This window comes from Cololabis saira, chromosome 13 (assembly GCF_033807715.1).
Source record: "Cololabis saira isolate AMF1-May2022 chromosome 13, fColSai1.1, whole genome shotgun sequence".
Taxonomy (NCBI): Eukaryota; Metazoa; Chordata; class Actinopteri; order Beloniformes; family Belonidae; genus Cololabis; species Cololabis saira.
This window is the reverse complement of record NC_084599.1, coordinates 44727473-44742280: the sequence shown is the minus strand read 5'-3', so window position 1 is coordinate 44742280 and position 14808 is coordinate 44727473. Positions and strand designations below refer to the sequence as shown.

At 42.2% G+C, this 14808-nt stretch overlaps 1 protein-coding gene across 1 annotated transcript in view; it reads left to right on the top strand.

The window, feature by feature from the left end:
• Positions 1-6227: 6227 nt before the first annotated feature.
• LOC133458714 (NACHT, LRR and PYD domains-containing protein 12-like) overlaps positions 6228-14808 on the top strand; it is a 34583-nt gene continuing 26002 nt past the window's right edge. The window contains exon 1 of the mRNA XM_061738904.1: positions 6228-6362. Coding sequence (XP_061594888.1) covers positions 6232-6362 — 131 coding nt within the window. The 5' untranslated portion in view covers positions 6228-6231. The remainder of the gene's footprint in view (positions 6363-14808) is intronic.

The following is a 14808-nucleotide window of genomic DNA, read 5'->3' as shown; positions in this document are numbered from 1 at the left end:
CGAAACTGGGAGGAAACATGTTTGACTTTGCAATAACATTATTTGGAATTGGAAAAACACTGCAGTCCTGTTCTTGGTGCACAGGACAGGAAGGCCGACCATCTTTCTCACATTGGTTCTCATGCAGAAATTAGTTTTTCTAGCAGTTCCACAACTGACCAAGAACCAGTTATTCTGCTTTCACCTACACTTTAAAATGTCCAATTTTCAGGAAAAAAAGAAACGTATAAACTGCCTGACACAGGGTGATGGATGGTTTCTAAGCCCTGGAAGGCGCTCAAGAGGTGATACAACCGTGAATGAGCGTCTTTGGGGTCCCAGAGACCCCGTTGGAGGTCCTCTAAAATTCATGAGAACCGGGCCGAGGGCCGGGACTTCCAGCCGACCGAGTCCGAGAAAGGCGCACCGTTGTCGCACACTTTTTCGTCGATCACCAGTCCTCGGCTGGAAGTCCCGACCCGAGCGATTTAGCGGTCTAAACTCGGGCCGAACAACGCCGTTCTACCCTCCAGAATATTCTAAACTCTCTCGTGGGGGTCGCGGACTCATATTACGAACCGTGAGCTAGCGCCACGTGGCACCTTCAGAACAAAGATGGGAGTTTGGCGGACCGCGACCAGAGTAAATGACTAATTTCCAGGTCCGAAAAGGTTCTTCCAGAAAGTGGTTTAGAGCCTGTTTCAGAGCATTTGGAACACAATGAAATAGGTTTGTAGTAAAGTATAAAAAAATGTTATTGGCTATATCGGCCTGGAGCCACATTATTAATTCAAGTAAACAATTAAGAAAATAGACTCTAGCAGTTGCTGTCTGCCTGCCAAAAAAGCCTCTCAATGCAGATGGATCAGAGGAAACTCTGATTGAGGTAGGATTATATACACACAGAAATGTCATTGAAGAAGTTCTGAAAATTTCTGTGAAAAGAGCGATTATTTAGGACAGCATAAAGCATCACTCGAATCTGAAAGTCAATCTGCAGCAGAAGATGTCTGAGATATCCAAACAAGGTTTTAGAGGGAGAGAGCAGATGTTGTGTCTACATCGGTGGTGGTAAATCTCTTTAAAACTCTGGTTGTTTGGTCACTCTCCTCTTCTTCCTCACTGCTGATCTTTTCCAGTCCTTGTTCTGGAGTTAGTGATGGTTGATCAGTGGTCCAGCACTGAGACGGATGAAAATGCAGGATGATAAGAATTATCCATCCATCCATCATCCGCCGGTTATCCGTTCCCGGTTCGCGGGGGCAGCAGTCTCAACAGAGATGCCCAGACTTCCTCCAGCTCTTCCGAGGGGAGTCCGAGGTGTTCCCAGGCCAGCCGAGAGACATAGTCTCTCCAGCGTGTCCTGGGTCTTCCCCGGGGTCTCTTCCACCTCTAAACCAGTTGGTGGAATATCGGATAAATAAACAAGACAGCAACACAGAATGAAGATAAGAATACTGCATTGCTCTGCTTGTGGTCAGGAGATTAATTTACCAAAATATCTGGAGCAAAGTCGGTGTCGGTCGAGCGATAACTGACAAACATCTGTATCTAGCTCAGATGTTTGATGATTGGTGGACAAAACACCCCACCAGCACAATCACCTGTGTTTGCCCTGCATCTCCCGACGAGCATTGACATAATGAGCACGACTATGTGTCTGCACCCAGCCTGCTGTTTTGACATGTTTGTCACTGCGCAGTGGCGATGTGGATCATAAATATGAGGATAATAGCTGCTCAGCCTCTCTTCAAAACAGTCCGCAAGATTCCGACCTCTGCGTCAAGTCACTTGTTGTCAGCTGGTGCTCTGACATGGACCAGCGCCACTCACGGGAAGAGCGAGGACTGCAGGTCGCGTACGCGTTCTGTGTCTTTTGGAGAATGTGCACGTCGACGCGTCAAGGAAACGTCTGTCGGCCATGATGCGTATGCATTCTGAACAGTAAGTATATTCATGTGAGACAGCGTTCCTCACATCCCGGGACATGTGAGACAGCGTTCCTCACGTTCCGGGACATGTGAGACAGCGTTCCTCACGTCCCGGGGCATGTGAGACAGCGTTCCTCACACCCGTGGACATGTGAAACAGCGTTCCTCACACCCTGGGACATGTGAGACAGCATTCCTCATGTCCCAGATCTCCCAACCCAACGGACCTAAGTGATTGTGTGGTTGATTCCAACAGAGGAGCCGCAGGAGGAAGAGGAGAGCATGAGGACAGGAGGAGGAAGAGTAGAGCATGAGGACAGGAGGAGGAAGAGGAGAGCATGAGGACATGAGGAGGAAGAGGAGAGCATGAGGACAGGAGGAGGAAGAGGAGAGCATGAGGACAGGAGGAGGAAGAGGAGAGCATGAAGACAGGAGGTCGGGCCAGCGGTTCTGGTCCTGATAGGCACCACGTTCCCCACAGGCCAACATATTAACCTTTGTGGGTCACTACAATGTACCACCCTAAAGGTTTTCAGATTTGAAATGTTTATATTTGACGATCACCAGGGGGCGACGTGCTCTCTCGCTCTCTCTCTCTCTCTCTCTCTCTCTCTCTCTCTCTCTCTCTCTCTCTCTCTTTCTCTCTCTCTCTCTCTCTCATACACACACACACACACACACACACACACACACACACGAGTGCAGGCTTCTCGAAGGTCACGTGGTTTCCTGTACCTGCAGGGAGGAGGAGCAACTGTGGGTGTAACTGACAAAAGTATTCAGAGATCAGAGTCCTTGTTAATGTGGACGGAGCAGCAGATGAGACCAGGTTAGTGTTTGTTCACTCTTCTTCTGCTGTTTAAATGTCATTTCTGTGTTTCTGGTTGGAGTCCAGCCGAGGTGTGAAGTGAGTATAGAAGGTCGTCATAAGGTTAGACGTGTGTGTGCGGAACTGTTTTTTAACATTCCTGTCCTCCTGGTTTCTGTTTTATCTACATTTTAACAGGTCGGTAAACTGTATTTATATGATGATTTCAGTCTCACAAAGTTGGATTTAATGTACATGCTTCTCAGAGGTGTTACTTTGGGTATTCTGGGAGTTAAAAAGATTTCAAACTTATTTCCCGGGTTTTTCTGCTGCGTGACGTCATCTCAACAGACAGTTGTGTAACGTTCTTAGAGGTTTTCCAAGCTGGAAATTACTGTTTGATCAGACCATGATGATTATGGGTTTACAAACTGGTCGTTCTCTACCACAGGTAAGGCAGATTGAATCGCTTTACAAAAGAGCAATTAAAATATTTGATAAAAAACCTATATCGCATCACCACTGTCACATACTCCAGAAACATAGGTTTCTTAGTTTTGAGAACTTCACTAAATTCAAGTATGCCTGTGCAATATATAAAATACTAAAAGGGTTGGTACCGCCTACCTTGTCGGACTATGTCAAACAAAATGAAAATAGCAGCTATACGACCACGGCCACCACAAGAGGGGACTGTATAATCCCGTTCAGGCGCACATCATGTGGGCAGGCTGTACTCTCGGTTACAATTCAATTCAATTCAATTTTATTTATATAGCGTCTAATACAACAGAGTTGTCTCTAGACGCTTTCCAGAGACCCATACCCAGAACATGACCCCCGAGCAGTTATTACATAAACAATGGCAGGTAAAAACTCCCCTAGTGGGAGAAAAACCTTAAGCCAAACAGTGGCAAGGAAAAACTCCCCTTTAGGAGGGAAGAAACCTTGTGCAGGACCAGGCTCATAAGGGGGGACCCTCCTGCCGAGGGCCAGACTGGTGGGTCAGGGACGGCAACAGCACAGGTTACAGGTAGTCACATATGGAATACTACGCCCTCTGTGATCCGAGACTGTAACACATATGGGACATTCAAAACTAACTTAAAAAAATGGTTAATAAGTAACCAAACTTGTAACCACTGTTGATGTGCAATGTATGGTCCTTATTTTCTTTTACTTTTTTTTTCTTTTTTTTTATTATTATTATTATTATTATTATTATTATTATTATTATTATTATTATTATTATTATTATTATTATTATTATTATTATTATTATTATTATTATTATTATTATTATTATTATTAATTTCTATCTATCATCACTTCTGTATTTATGGCAGTCTGGTTCCCTCCTCCACTGCTTATCAATTAACTACCTCACAATATAACTGACAACCACAACTAGTCACAATTATAACAATAACTAAGTACCGGACTCTGCATTTCTGCAATCTCAAACTTCATCTACACACCTCGTACAGACCCCTACAAACATTATTCTTTGTTTATTTATTCATAATTTTTTATTTTTGTTTACTTATTTTACTTTATTTATTTATTTATTTATTTATTTATTTATTTATTTATTTATTTATTTATTTTTTCTCCACTTATTTTGTTTTGCATGTACCATAATCATGTACTGGCAGCACTTTAACGTTTACCTATTTATTGGTATTTATCGTGTACCACAGCAGGTACAAAATAGCACTACAGCACTTTAGTTGTCAAACCATTCATTTCCCCAGCTCTGTTTTTATCGTCATTGACCTCTATTGTGAATGGATATGCTATGTTATGTGTGCTATATTGTTTTTTTTTTGTCATTGTTATTATTGTTGTATGATTTTTGCTGATTACATCTGGCAGGGGGACTACCGATGTAAACCAGCCTATGGCTGCAATCTGGGTGCATCTACATTTTTTTTTTAAATGCTGATTGATGTACATTGTCCCTTACCAAATAAATAAATTGAAATTTGATTGAATTGATTTGATTGAAACTTTGCTGCATTATTTTGAACATGAAGTTAAATGTAATGTGATGATTTCAGGACAGTTACATAATACTGAAAAGCTGAATATTGTTCAAAAACTGTTTCTATTGAAAACTGTTGTTTTATGGAAGTTTGAACGATGTTAGTTTGAAGCTCCAATTTCACTTCATTTCATTTTATTCTTTATTTCATTTAAAACATAAAACAAACAATTCAATACAAATACAAATACAAATGTTCATACATTTTGAATGAAAAGGGAGCAGAAGGAAGAGGAATCTTATGCATGTGCTTGTGTGTGTGTGTGTGTGTGTGCGTGCGTGCGTGCGTGCGTGCGTGCGTGCGTGCGTGCGTGCGTGCGTGCGTGCGTGCGTGTGTGTGTGTGTGCTAATCGACAGCCAAATTTGTCAACACTAGTCCCTGATTTACCTGTAGTGCAGGGTCTATATGCTTGTGGCTGGTGTGAAATGTATTGTTTGTTTATGAATACTGGCCTTGTTTGGTTGGGGGATGTAGATACATTCCTGTGTTGCTGAGGGGGAATGAGAATGTTTCACTGCTAGTGGATCAGATAGTGTGTGTGTGTGGGAGAATTGTATCTATGACATGTCTTTCTTTTTACTGTCATTTTTTTTTTTTTGCCTTTACTACTACGCTGTGTGTTCCTTCTGGCAGGGGGACTGCCAATGGAAATTAGCTTTTTGGCTACAATTGGGTGCATTTAAATTTTTTTCAAATGTTCATTAATGTACATTGTCCCTCTATAACAAATAAATGAGAAATGAAATGAAAATGAAATCTAATCTGCCCCTTTGTCCAAGAAATAAATTCACAAATAACATAAATAAATAAAAAAACAACTAAGTAATTAAAAAACTAAAATAAAATAACCACCGTCTATGGGTATGTCAATCAAACTTAACTAACATATTTCATTATATTTACTTAACATACAGGCTATAATTGTTCTTTTGAATGCAATGCAATGTTGGAAGAACATTGTTTCCAGATGTGTTTTTAATTTCAGCAGAAAATTCACTCAAACTTTCTAATGTTCAACGTTACGTGTAAATATGAAAGTTTGAAGAGTTTATTTTTAAAGTTTTTACATAAAGTAGTCACACATCAACCACCACAACATTGTTATTAATAAAATCACATCTTAGATAAATCAATAAATCATGTCTTTCGGCTGTAATGAGCTGGATAGTCTCAGCAGGTTTCCTGGATGACTTCATCAGTCGTTCTTAGACTTTTTAATGAAACAGAACATATCTTCTCCAGGGGAATACTCGGCTTCACAGATTGGCATCAAGTTAGAGGCGACTCTCAGTTTCAGTATCAGTCAACCTCTTTCTTCAACCTCAGGAGTTTTGACAAAGTAATTCAGGAAAAGTGGGTGAAAGAATTTATTTCATGACTTAGTGGTGTTTTAATAAAGTTTCTGCCTACAGGTTCAAAGATGGTCGGTGTTTCTGGTTCATGTCTCTGAATGACTGGAGTCCAGAAGATGGGTGATTGTGTGGAGGAAGAGGAGGAGAGACCAAAGTCTCCAGGATCCATCTGTCTGTCTCTGAAGAGTGACTGGTCCAATGATTTACCTCCAGACTTCAGTAAAGAACCTGGACCCTCAGACGCAGAGTAAGACAACTGTTGTTAACTGATTCTATGACTCATCATGACTTTATATTTTCTGTATGTGCTGGTTTATTTGATGTTTTAGTTTTTTCAAACATCACTTTCTCCGTCTTGTTCCTGTTTTTCCACCACGGAGTCCTCTGTGTTCCTCAATCACGTGGTCCTGCTGGAGTTTGGTTAAGGATGAAACCAGCTCTCCAGATCGCTCCAGGAGAGTCTGCAGCAGTTTTAGGAGTCTTGTACTCGTTGGTGACATTAGAAACTATTGAAACAGGGATTTCCCTGTGGCACCCACTTTATTTGTTGAACAGTTAATATTAATAAACACAAGTGTAAATATGGTTGTATGGTTGTAGCCAGAGGCTAATTTCCACCATTCGTCCCCGCGGCAAATTAATGCCAAACTCATAATCGGACACCAGCAGACAAAGGAGACGAGATATGACATCCATACCAAACAAAAACACAACATTAAAATATACGACTGAGCTAGATAAAAATCATTAAGCAATAAAACATGTTACAATTGATAAACCAGGAATTAAGTTACCGTAAAGTTAAAGCGCTAAGTGCTTAAGTGCTAGAGTTTGTAAAGTGCTGATGCAGATTACACGTCGCCCCATTGCTCTTTCCTGGCTCACACTGACGTGTGTGCTGATATTATTGCACAAGTTGACATTATAGCGTAAATATTTGTTATTATGTATGGACCATTGTACATTTGCATACATACATACATACATACATACATACATACATACATACATACATACATACATACATACATACATACATACATACATACATACATACATACATACATACATACATACATACATACATACATACATACATACATACATACATACAGACATACATACATACATACATATGTAATCATACAGTAAAGGGTCACGACAGGACTTGTTTATCACCAGCAACACCCCCACCCAAAAAAAAAACCCTTACATTAGAAATACAGTCATCAATTACAGTAACAAAGTCAAATTTATTCTAATAACCCAATTATGTTCACACCTCTGGTTTTCCTTCAGCCATATTTTAAGTTTTGCTTTAAACGAGGGTAAAGTAGAGCTGTCTCCAATAGTGGTAGGAAGACTATTCCAATATTCCCCCCAAGATGGACAGAACATTCCTGCCCAACGCAGTCCTGCAGGAAATCTCAACATCTCCTCTGTCTCCGCCCTGGTGTTCATGCCTTGGACAGACCTTTTTCTAATGAATTCCCTCACAGTTGGCGGGGCTAGACCATGTAGGCTTCTATGGATAAAACCAGCAAATTTGAAAACTCTATAACTATAAAAGCTTAAAAAATCATACTTTTTGAGGATATGACAGATGTGATAGGAGTCTGTTTTTTTATCCAGTGTCTTTAGGGCTTTTTTATAGAGTGACTATCGGTTATAGTGCTGTAGAACATGCCAGTGCCCAGCTTGTAAAACAGTAATCGATAATAGAAAGAACCATACAGTGTAAGAACATGCAGCTGCAGTAGTGGACAGTGAATTCCTCATGTATCTGAAATTAGCTAGATTGTATTTGACCGACTTTGTCACCTTTTTGATGTGTTTCTTAAATGATAGTTGAGTCAAGAACGACTTCAAGATACCTGAACTTATTTACCAGAGCAAGCTCCTCTCCTTTCAAATAAATGCCAGAACAGACAGTTTTGGGTGGCTGTTTGGTGAAAAACATACAGACACTTTTTTTTAACATTTAGGGAAAGGCATGAGTTTTCCAGCCGGTCCTGAACCTTCGACATTGTCAAGGTCAGAATCTGGGCAGCCTTTGGGGTGTTTTTTGCGGGGACAAAAATAGCCGGGTCATCCGCATAAAGCTGGGCATGGACATTTTCACAGCAGTCAAAAAAGTCATTAATATAGACCGAAAATAGAAGGAGACCAAGGACTGATCCTTGGGGGATCCCTACTGGACAGTTTAGGTATGAGGATTTGGCACACGTTATTCACAACACACTGTTTTCGATCTGCAAGATAGGATCTGAACCAGCTGATCGCCTGAGCAGAGACATTAAACTCTGACGGTTTCGTCAGCATTATGTGGTGGTCAACGGTGTCAAAGGCCCTCTTGAGGTCTAGGAAGACATAGATATATATATGCAGGGCTGGACTGGGACAAAAAATTGGCCCGGGCATTTTGAGCCTAGACCGGCCCACCAGGTATTGATGGAAAGAAAATGAAGCCTATGAATGAAAACAAACGTTCTTGTGACACCGCTTGTACACTGTCTTGTTGGTGTGTATGTTCTTGTCTAATAAACCTAAACCTACACCATGTTTCTGAGTAGACCAGAAAACTTGTATGGCAAGCCGTTTTAACATTTAATAGCTAGACTGGATATGTGTTGCAGATATCTGTAATTCAATTCTTCCTAGTCAAAAAGAACATTTCAGATATCTACAATGATATATTAACCCATTTTAAACAGGGGGAACGCATTCTGACAGCGTGAAATACTGCTGTCAGAATGCGTTCCCCCTCTGTTTATCATGAAGGGATGCTCACACATCTTTCAAATTCATACTGCTGACTTCTTTCACCACCACAGATAAGTCCTGTGATTTTCAGGCTGATATCATCATATTTTACCATTTTAAACAGGGGGAATGCAGCCCTGCTTCTGTTTTTACTAACTAATGACCATGAATTGCCTAAACAGTGGGTTCTTCCAATATATGTACACAAAGTCTTTGCTGCAATGGCATCACTGTAGGTAAACATTTCTCCAAAAAGATTGATGTATTATTTCACCCACCCACTAATAATCACAGCATTATTAAAATTTAGTGACAATCACGAATCCAAACACCACTGTCCCTGTCAAAAAAGCAACTTAAATTTGGAGTTGCTAATTTAGTTTTATAGAATATATAAGATATTGAATATGAACTCATCATTCTTCAAATAGTAGCCTATCAATAATAATATCAATAATGTTGTGACTACTCCAGCCAGAGCTGCCTGGGAGATTTGCGAGGCCCTGCGTGGAATGGCCGGGGGGCCCCTTGCGCGCTCGCTACGCTCACGCGCGCAAAATTTTTTGGGTTTTTCGGGTCGGATCGGGTGTCTATATGTGCAATTTTAACTCTCCAATTAAAGCTGCAAGCAGCGATGAACGGGCCCTCGCACTCACGGCCACCGCCCCCCATAAGTATCAGAAATGACACCACCCACGACTCTCTATGTCAAACCATTGAAAAGTTATAGCAGAAAATCGGGACAACCAATCAGAAGAAGGGGCGGGGCTAATTAAGGCCAACGAAGCTTAAGGACTCATTACAGAGTCCCATGACACCACCCACGACTTCCTATGTCAAACCATTCAAAAGTTATAGCAGAAAAAAGGGACAACCAATCAGAAGAAGGGGCAGGGCTAATTTAAGCCAATGAAGGTCAAGGGCTCCAAAAAGAATCTGATGACACCACCCAGGACTCTCTATGTCAAACCATTCCAAAGTTATAGCAGAAAATCGGGACAACCAATCAGAAGAAGGGGCGGGGCTAATTAAGGCTAACGAAGCTTAAGGACTCATTACAGAGTCCCATGACACCACCCACGACTTCCTATGTCAAACCATTCAAAAGTTATGGCAGAGAAAAGTATTCTAGGGGGCGCTGTTGAGCCGTTAGGCCACGCCCATGAATGCAAACCATGAAATATCAAATTTATCGCCAAGTCTGTCTTGCATGTAAAATTTGGTGACTTTTGGACTATCAAATATGGACCAATCAGATTTCAAAATGGCCGACTTCCTGTTCGGTTTTGGCCATGGCGCCAAGAGACTTTTCTTTAAGTTGTGCCATGATACAGGTGTGTAGCGATTTTCGTGCATGTACATCAAACCGTATTGTGGGGCTTGAGGCACAAAGTTTTCCGGGGGGCGCTGTTGAGCCATTTTGCCACGCCCATTAATGTAAACCATGAAATATCAAAATTATCACCAGGCCTGGCTTGCATGCAAAATTTGGTGCCTTTTGGGGAACTATCAAATATGGACCAATCAGATGAAGGGGGGGTGCGCTTGTTGGCGTCTAGCGTCGCCACGGTAACACTTTTGAAAGAGAAAAGTAATGCGTGTAGTCGCAGGATGGAGACGCACATTTTGATGTATAACACATCTGGGTTCACGATACGGTTCGGGCCGTATTAATTCTCGAAGGAATGGCATATATTGCTCCAAAATTACGCGATTAATTCAGAATGTTCAAAATGGCCGACTTCCTGTTCGGTTTCGGCCACGGCGCCAAGAGACTTTTCTTTAAGTAAAGACATGATACAGGTGTGTACCGATTTTCGTTCATGTACGTCAAACCGTATTATGGGGCTTGAGGCGCAAAGTTTTTTCTGTCTGAACCAATCTGATGAAGGGTGGGCACGCTTTTTGGCGTCTAGCGTCGCCACGGTAACGCTTTTGAAAGAGAAAAGTAATGCGTGGTGTCGGAGGATGGAGACGTACGTTTTGATGTATAACACACTTGGGGGCACGTTACGGTTCGGGCCGTATTAACTGCCGAAGGAATGGCATAAATTTCGCCAAAATGACACGATTAATTCAAAATGGCCGACATCCTGTTCGGTTTCGGGCATGACGCCAAGAGACTTTTCTTTAAGTTGTCCCATGATACAGGTGTGTACCGATTTCCGTGCATGTACGACAAACCGCATTGTGGGGCTTGAGGCACAAAGTTTTCAAGGGGGCGCTGTTGAGCCATTTTGCCACGCCCATTAATGCAAACCATTAAATATCAAATTTTTCGCCAGGCCTGACTTGCATGCAAAATTTGGTGACTTTTTGGGCACGTTTAGGGGGGCAAAAAGGCCTTCCTTTTGTCAGAACAATAAGAAGAAGAAGAATTAAAGCTGCAAGCAGCGATGAACGGGCCCTCGCACTCACGGCCACCGCCCCCCCATAGATCAGAAATGACACCACCCAAGACTTCCTGTGTCAAACCATTCAAAAGTTATAGCAGAAAAAAGGGACAACCAATCAGAAGAAGGGGCGGGGCTAATTCAGGCCAACGAAGGTCAAGGACTCCATACAGAATCTGATGACACCACCCAAGACTTCCTGTGTCAAACCATTCCAAAGTTATAGCAGAAAATCGGGACAACCAATCAGAAGAAGGGGCGGAGCTAATTAAGGCCAACGAAGCTTAAGGACTCATTACAGAGTCCCATGACATCACCCACAACTTCCTATGTCAAACCATTCAAAAGTTATGGCAGATAAAAGTATTCTAGGGGGCGCTGTTGAGCCGTTAGGCCACGCCCATTAATGCAAACCATGAAATATCAAATTTATCGCCAGGTCTGGCTTGCATGCAAAAAATGGTGACTTTTGGAGAACTATCAAATATGGACCAATCAGATGAAGGGGAGGCGCGCTTTTTCACGTCTAGCGTCGCCACGGTAACACTTTTGAAAGAGAAAAGTAATGCGTGTAGTCGCAAGATGGAGACGCACATTTTGAGGTATAACACACCTGGGTGCACGTTACGGTTCGGGCCGTATTAATTGCCGAAGGAATGGCATAAATTGCGCCAAAATTACACAATGAATTCAAAATAGCTGACTTCCTGTTCGGTTTCGGCCATGGCTCCAAGAGACTTTTCTTTCAGTTGCGACATGATCCAGGTGTGTACCGATTTTCGTGCATGTACGTCAAACCGTATTGTGGGGCTTGAGGCACAAAGTTTTCCGGGGGGCGCTGTTGAGCCGTTTTGCCACGCCCATTAATACAAACCATGAAATATCAAATTTATCGCCAGGCCTGCCTTGCATGCAAAATTTGGTGACTTTTGGGGAACTATCCAATATGGATCAATCAGATGAAGGGGGGGCGCGCCTTATGGCATCTAGCGTCGCCACGGTAACACTTTTGAAAGAGAAAAGTAATGCGCGTAGTCGCAGGATAGAGACGCACATTTTGATGTATAACACACCTGGGTGCACGTTACGGTTCGGGCCGTATTAATTCTCAAAGGAATGGCTCATATTGCTCCAAAATTACGCGATTCATTCAGAATGTTCAAAATGGCCGACTTCCTGTTCGGTTTTGGCCATGGCGCCAAGAGACTTTTCTTTAAGTAGCAACATGATAAAGATGTGTACCGATTTTCGTGCATGTACGTCAAACCGTATTGTGGGGCTTGAGGCGCAAAGTTTTTTCTGTCTGAACCAACCAGATCAAGGGTGGGCGGGCTTTTTGGCATCTAGCGTCGCCACGGTAACGCTTTTGAAAGAGAAAAGTAATGCGTGGTGTCGGAGGATGGAGACGCACATTTTGATGTATAACACACCTGGGTGCACGTTAAGGTTCGGGCCGTATTAACTGCCGAAGGAATGGCATAAATTGCGCCAAAATGACACGACTAATTCAAAATGGCCGACATCCTGTTCGGTTTCGGGCATGACGCCAAGAGACTTTTCTTTAAGTTGTGCCATGATACAGGTGTGTACCGATTTTCGTGCATGTACGTCAAATCGTATCATGGGGCTTGAGGCACAAAGTTTTCCGGGGGGCGCTGTTGAGCCGATTTGCCACGCCCATTAATGCAAACCATGAAATATCAAATTTTTCGCCAGGCCTGACTTGCATGCAAAATTTGGTGACTTTTTGGGCATGTTTAGGGGGGCAAAAAGGCCTTCCTTTTGTCAGAAAAATAATAATAAAAAAAAAAATAATACAAAGAATTCCTGCAAATACAAAGAATTCCTGCAAATACAATAGGGCCTTCGCACTGAAGGTGCTCGGGCCCTAACTAGAAAATTTCTGGAAATTTTGATATGGGCATGCCCTACCGCCCATTCGAGCCCTCTCGCTGCTCTGGTTTGGGGCTGCAGTGTTTGTGTTCGGGGCGGTTTTATGTCAGTTTGAGGTGTTTACGGTTGTATTTCATTCATTCCTGTGCTCCCAATAGCTATTAATGGGGCGCGCTTTTTGCCGTCTAGCGTCCCCACGGTAACGCTTTTGACTGAGAAAAGCAATGCCCATCGAGGCACGATGGAGACGCATCCAACGATGTATGCCGTGCATGGGTGCACGTTCCGGTTCAGGCTACGTTAACGGATAGGTTTTTTTTTTTCACCATGGTACAAAACCCCATCCGAATGAATGGGGCCATTTGGCCTGGATTTTACATTAAACTTTCCTTAAATCACAGCTTCATGAGATTTAAGTATGTTGAAGTCCACAGCGTGCCGAGTCAGGGGACATTTGTACGATGTCTCTACGATAATCTGTTGCCTAGCAACAAGCGTCCAAAGTCAAATGGAAATAAAAAAGAAAAATGAAAGGTCAATATCGCCAAAATTTTAATAATTGGCATAATGAGCTTGTAGGGTCCGTTAGTGCCAATCGGGCCGAGTGTTTGAAAGTTTGAACGATGTCTCTACGATAAAGTTCGACCGAGCAATAAGCGTCTGAATTTTCGCCTTTTTTTTTGCTTTTTGGCGTCTAGCGTTGCCACGGTAACACTTTTGACTGAGAAAAGTAATGCTCATCGAGGCACGATGGAGACGCATCCAACGATGTATGCCATGCATGGGTGCACGTTCCGGTTCGGGCAGCATTAACAGATTGTTTATTCACATGGTCCCCCATACAAATGCATTGGTTTTTGTTGCCATAGTAACAAGCCCCATAGGATAGAATGGGACAATTTGGCTTCAATATCTCAAAAGCTGTAAACGACAGCGTAATGAGACTTCAGTATGTTGTAGTCCACATCAAGCTGAGTATTTTAACGTTGAATCAAAGTCTCTACGATATCATGTTGCCGCGCAACAAGCGTCCAAAATTCCGTTAGTGTCAAAATGAGCAACGTGGAATATCTCAAAAACCGTAATAGCTAGCTTGACGAGACTAAAATATGTTGCAGTACAAAGCGTCCCGGGTTTGTCAATGTTGTAATGATGTCTGTACGATAAACCGTTGCTTAGCAACAAACGTCCAAAATAAAAGGGATTTTTTTTTTTAATTGAAAGTTAAATATCGCAAAAAACGTAATAATTAGAATGATGTAGTTGTGTGGTCCTTTAAAGACTATCGGGCCGAGTGTTTCAAAGTTTGAACGATGTCTCTACGATAAAGTTCGGCCGAGCAATAAGCGCGGGAATTTTCGCCTTTTTTTTTGCTTTTTGGCAACTAGCGTTGCCACGGTAACCCCTATTACTGAGAAAAGTAATACCCATCGAATCACGATGGAGACGCATCCAACGATGTATGCCATGCATGGGTGCACGTTGCGGTTCGGGCCGTATTAACGGACGAAAAAAAGTGCGGAATAATAATAATAAAAAAAGGGAAACCTTTCTGTATACTAATATATCGCCTTCATTTTTCAGGTTTTTCAGGCCGTGTTGTATTTTTTGGGGATTTTTTTTTTCCACATCAGAGCGGGGTCA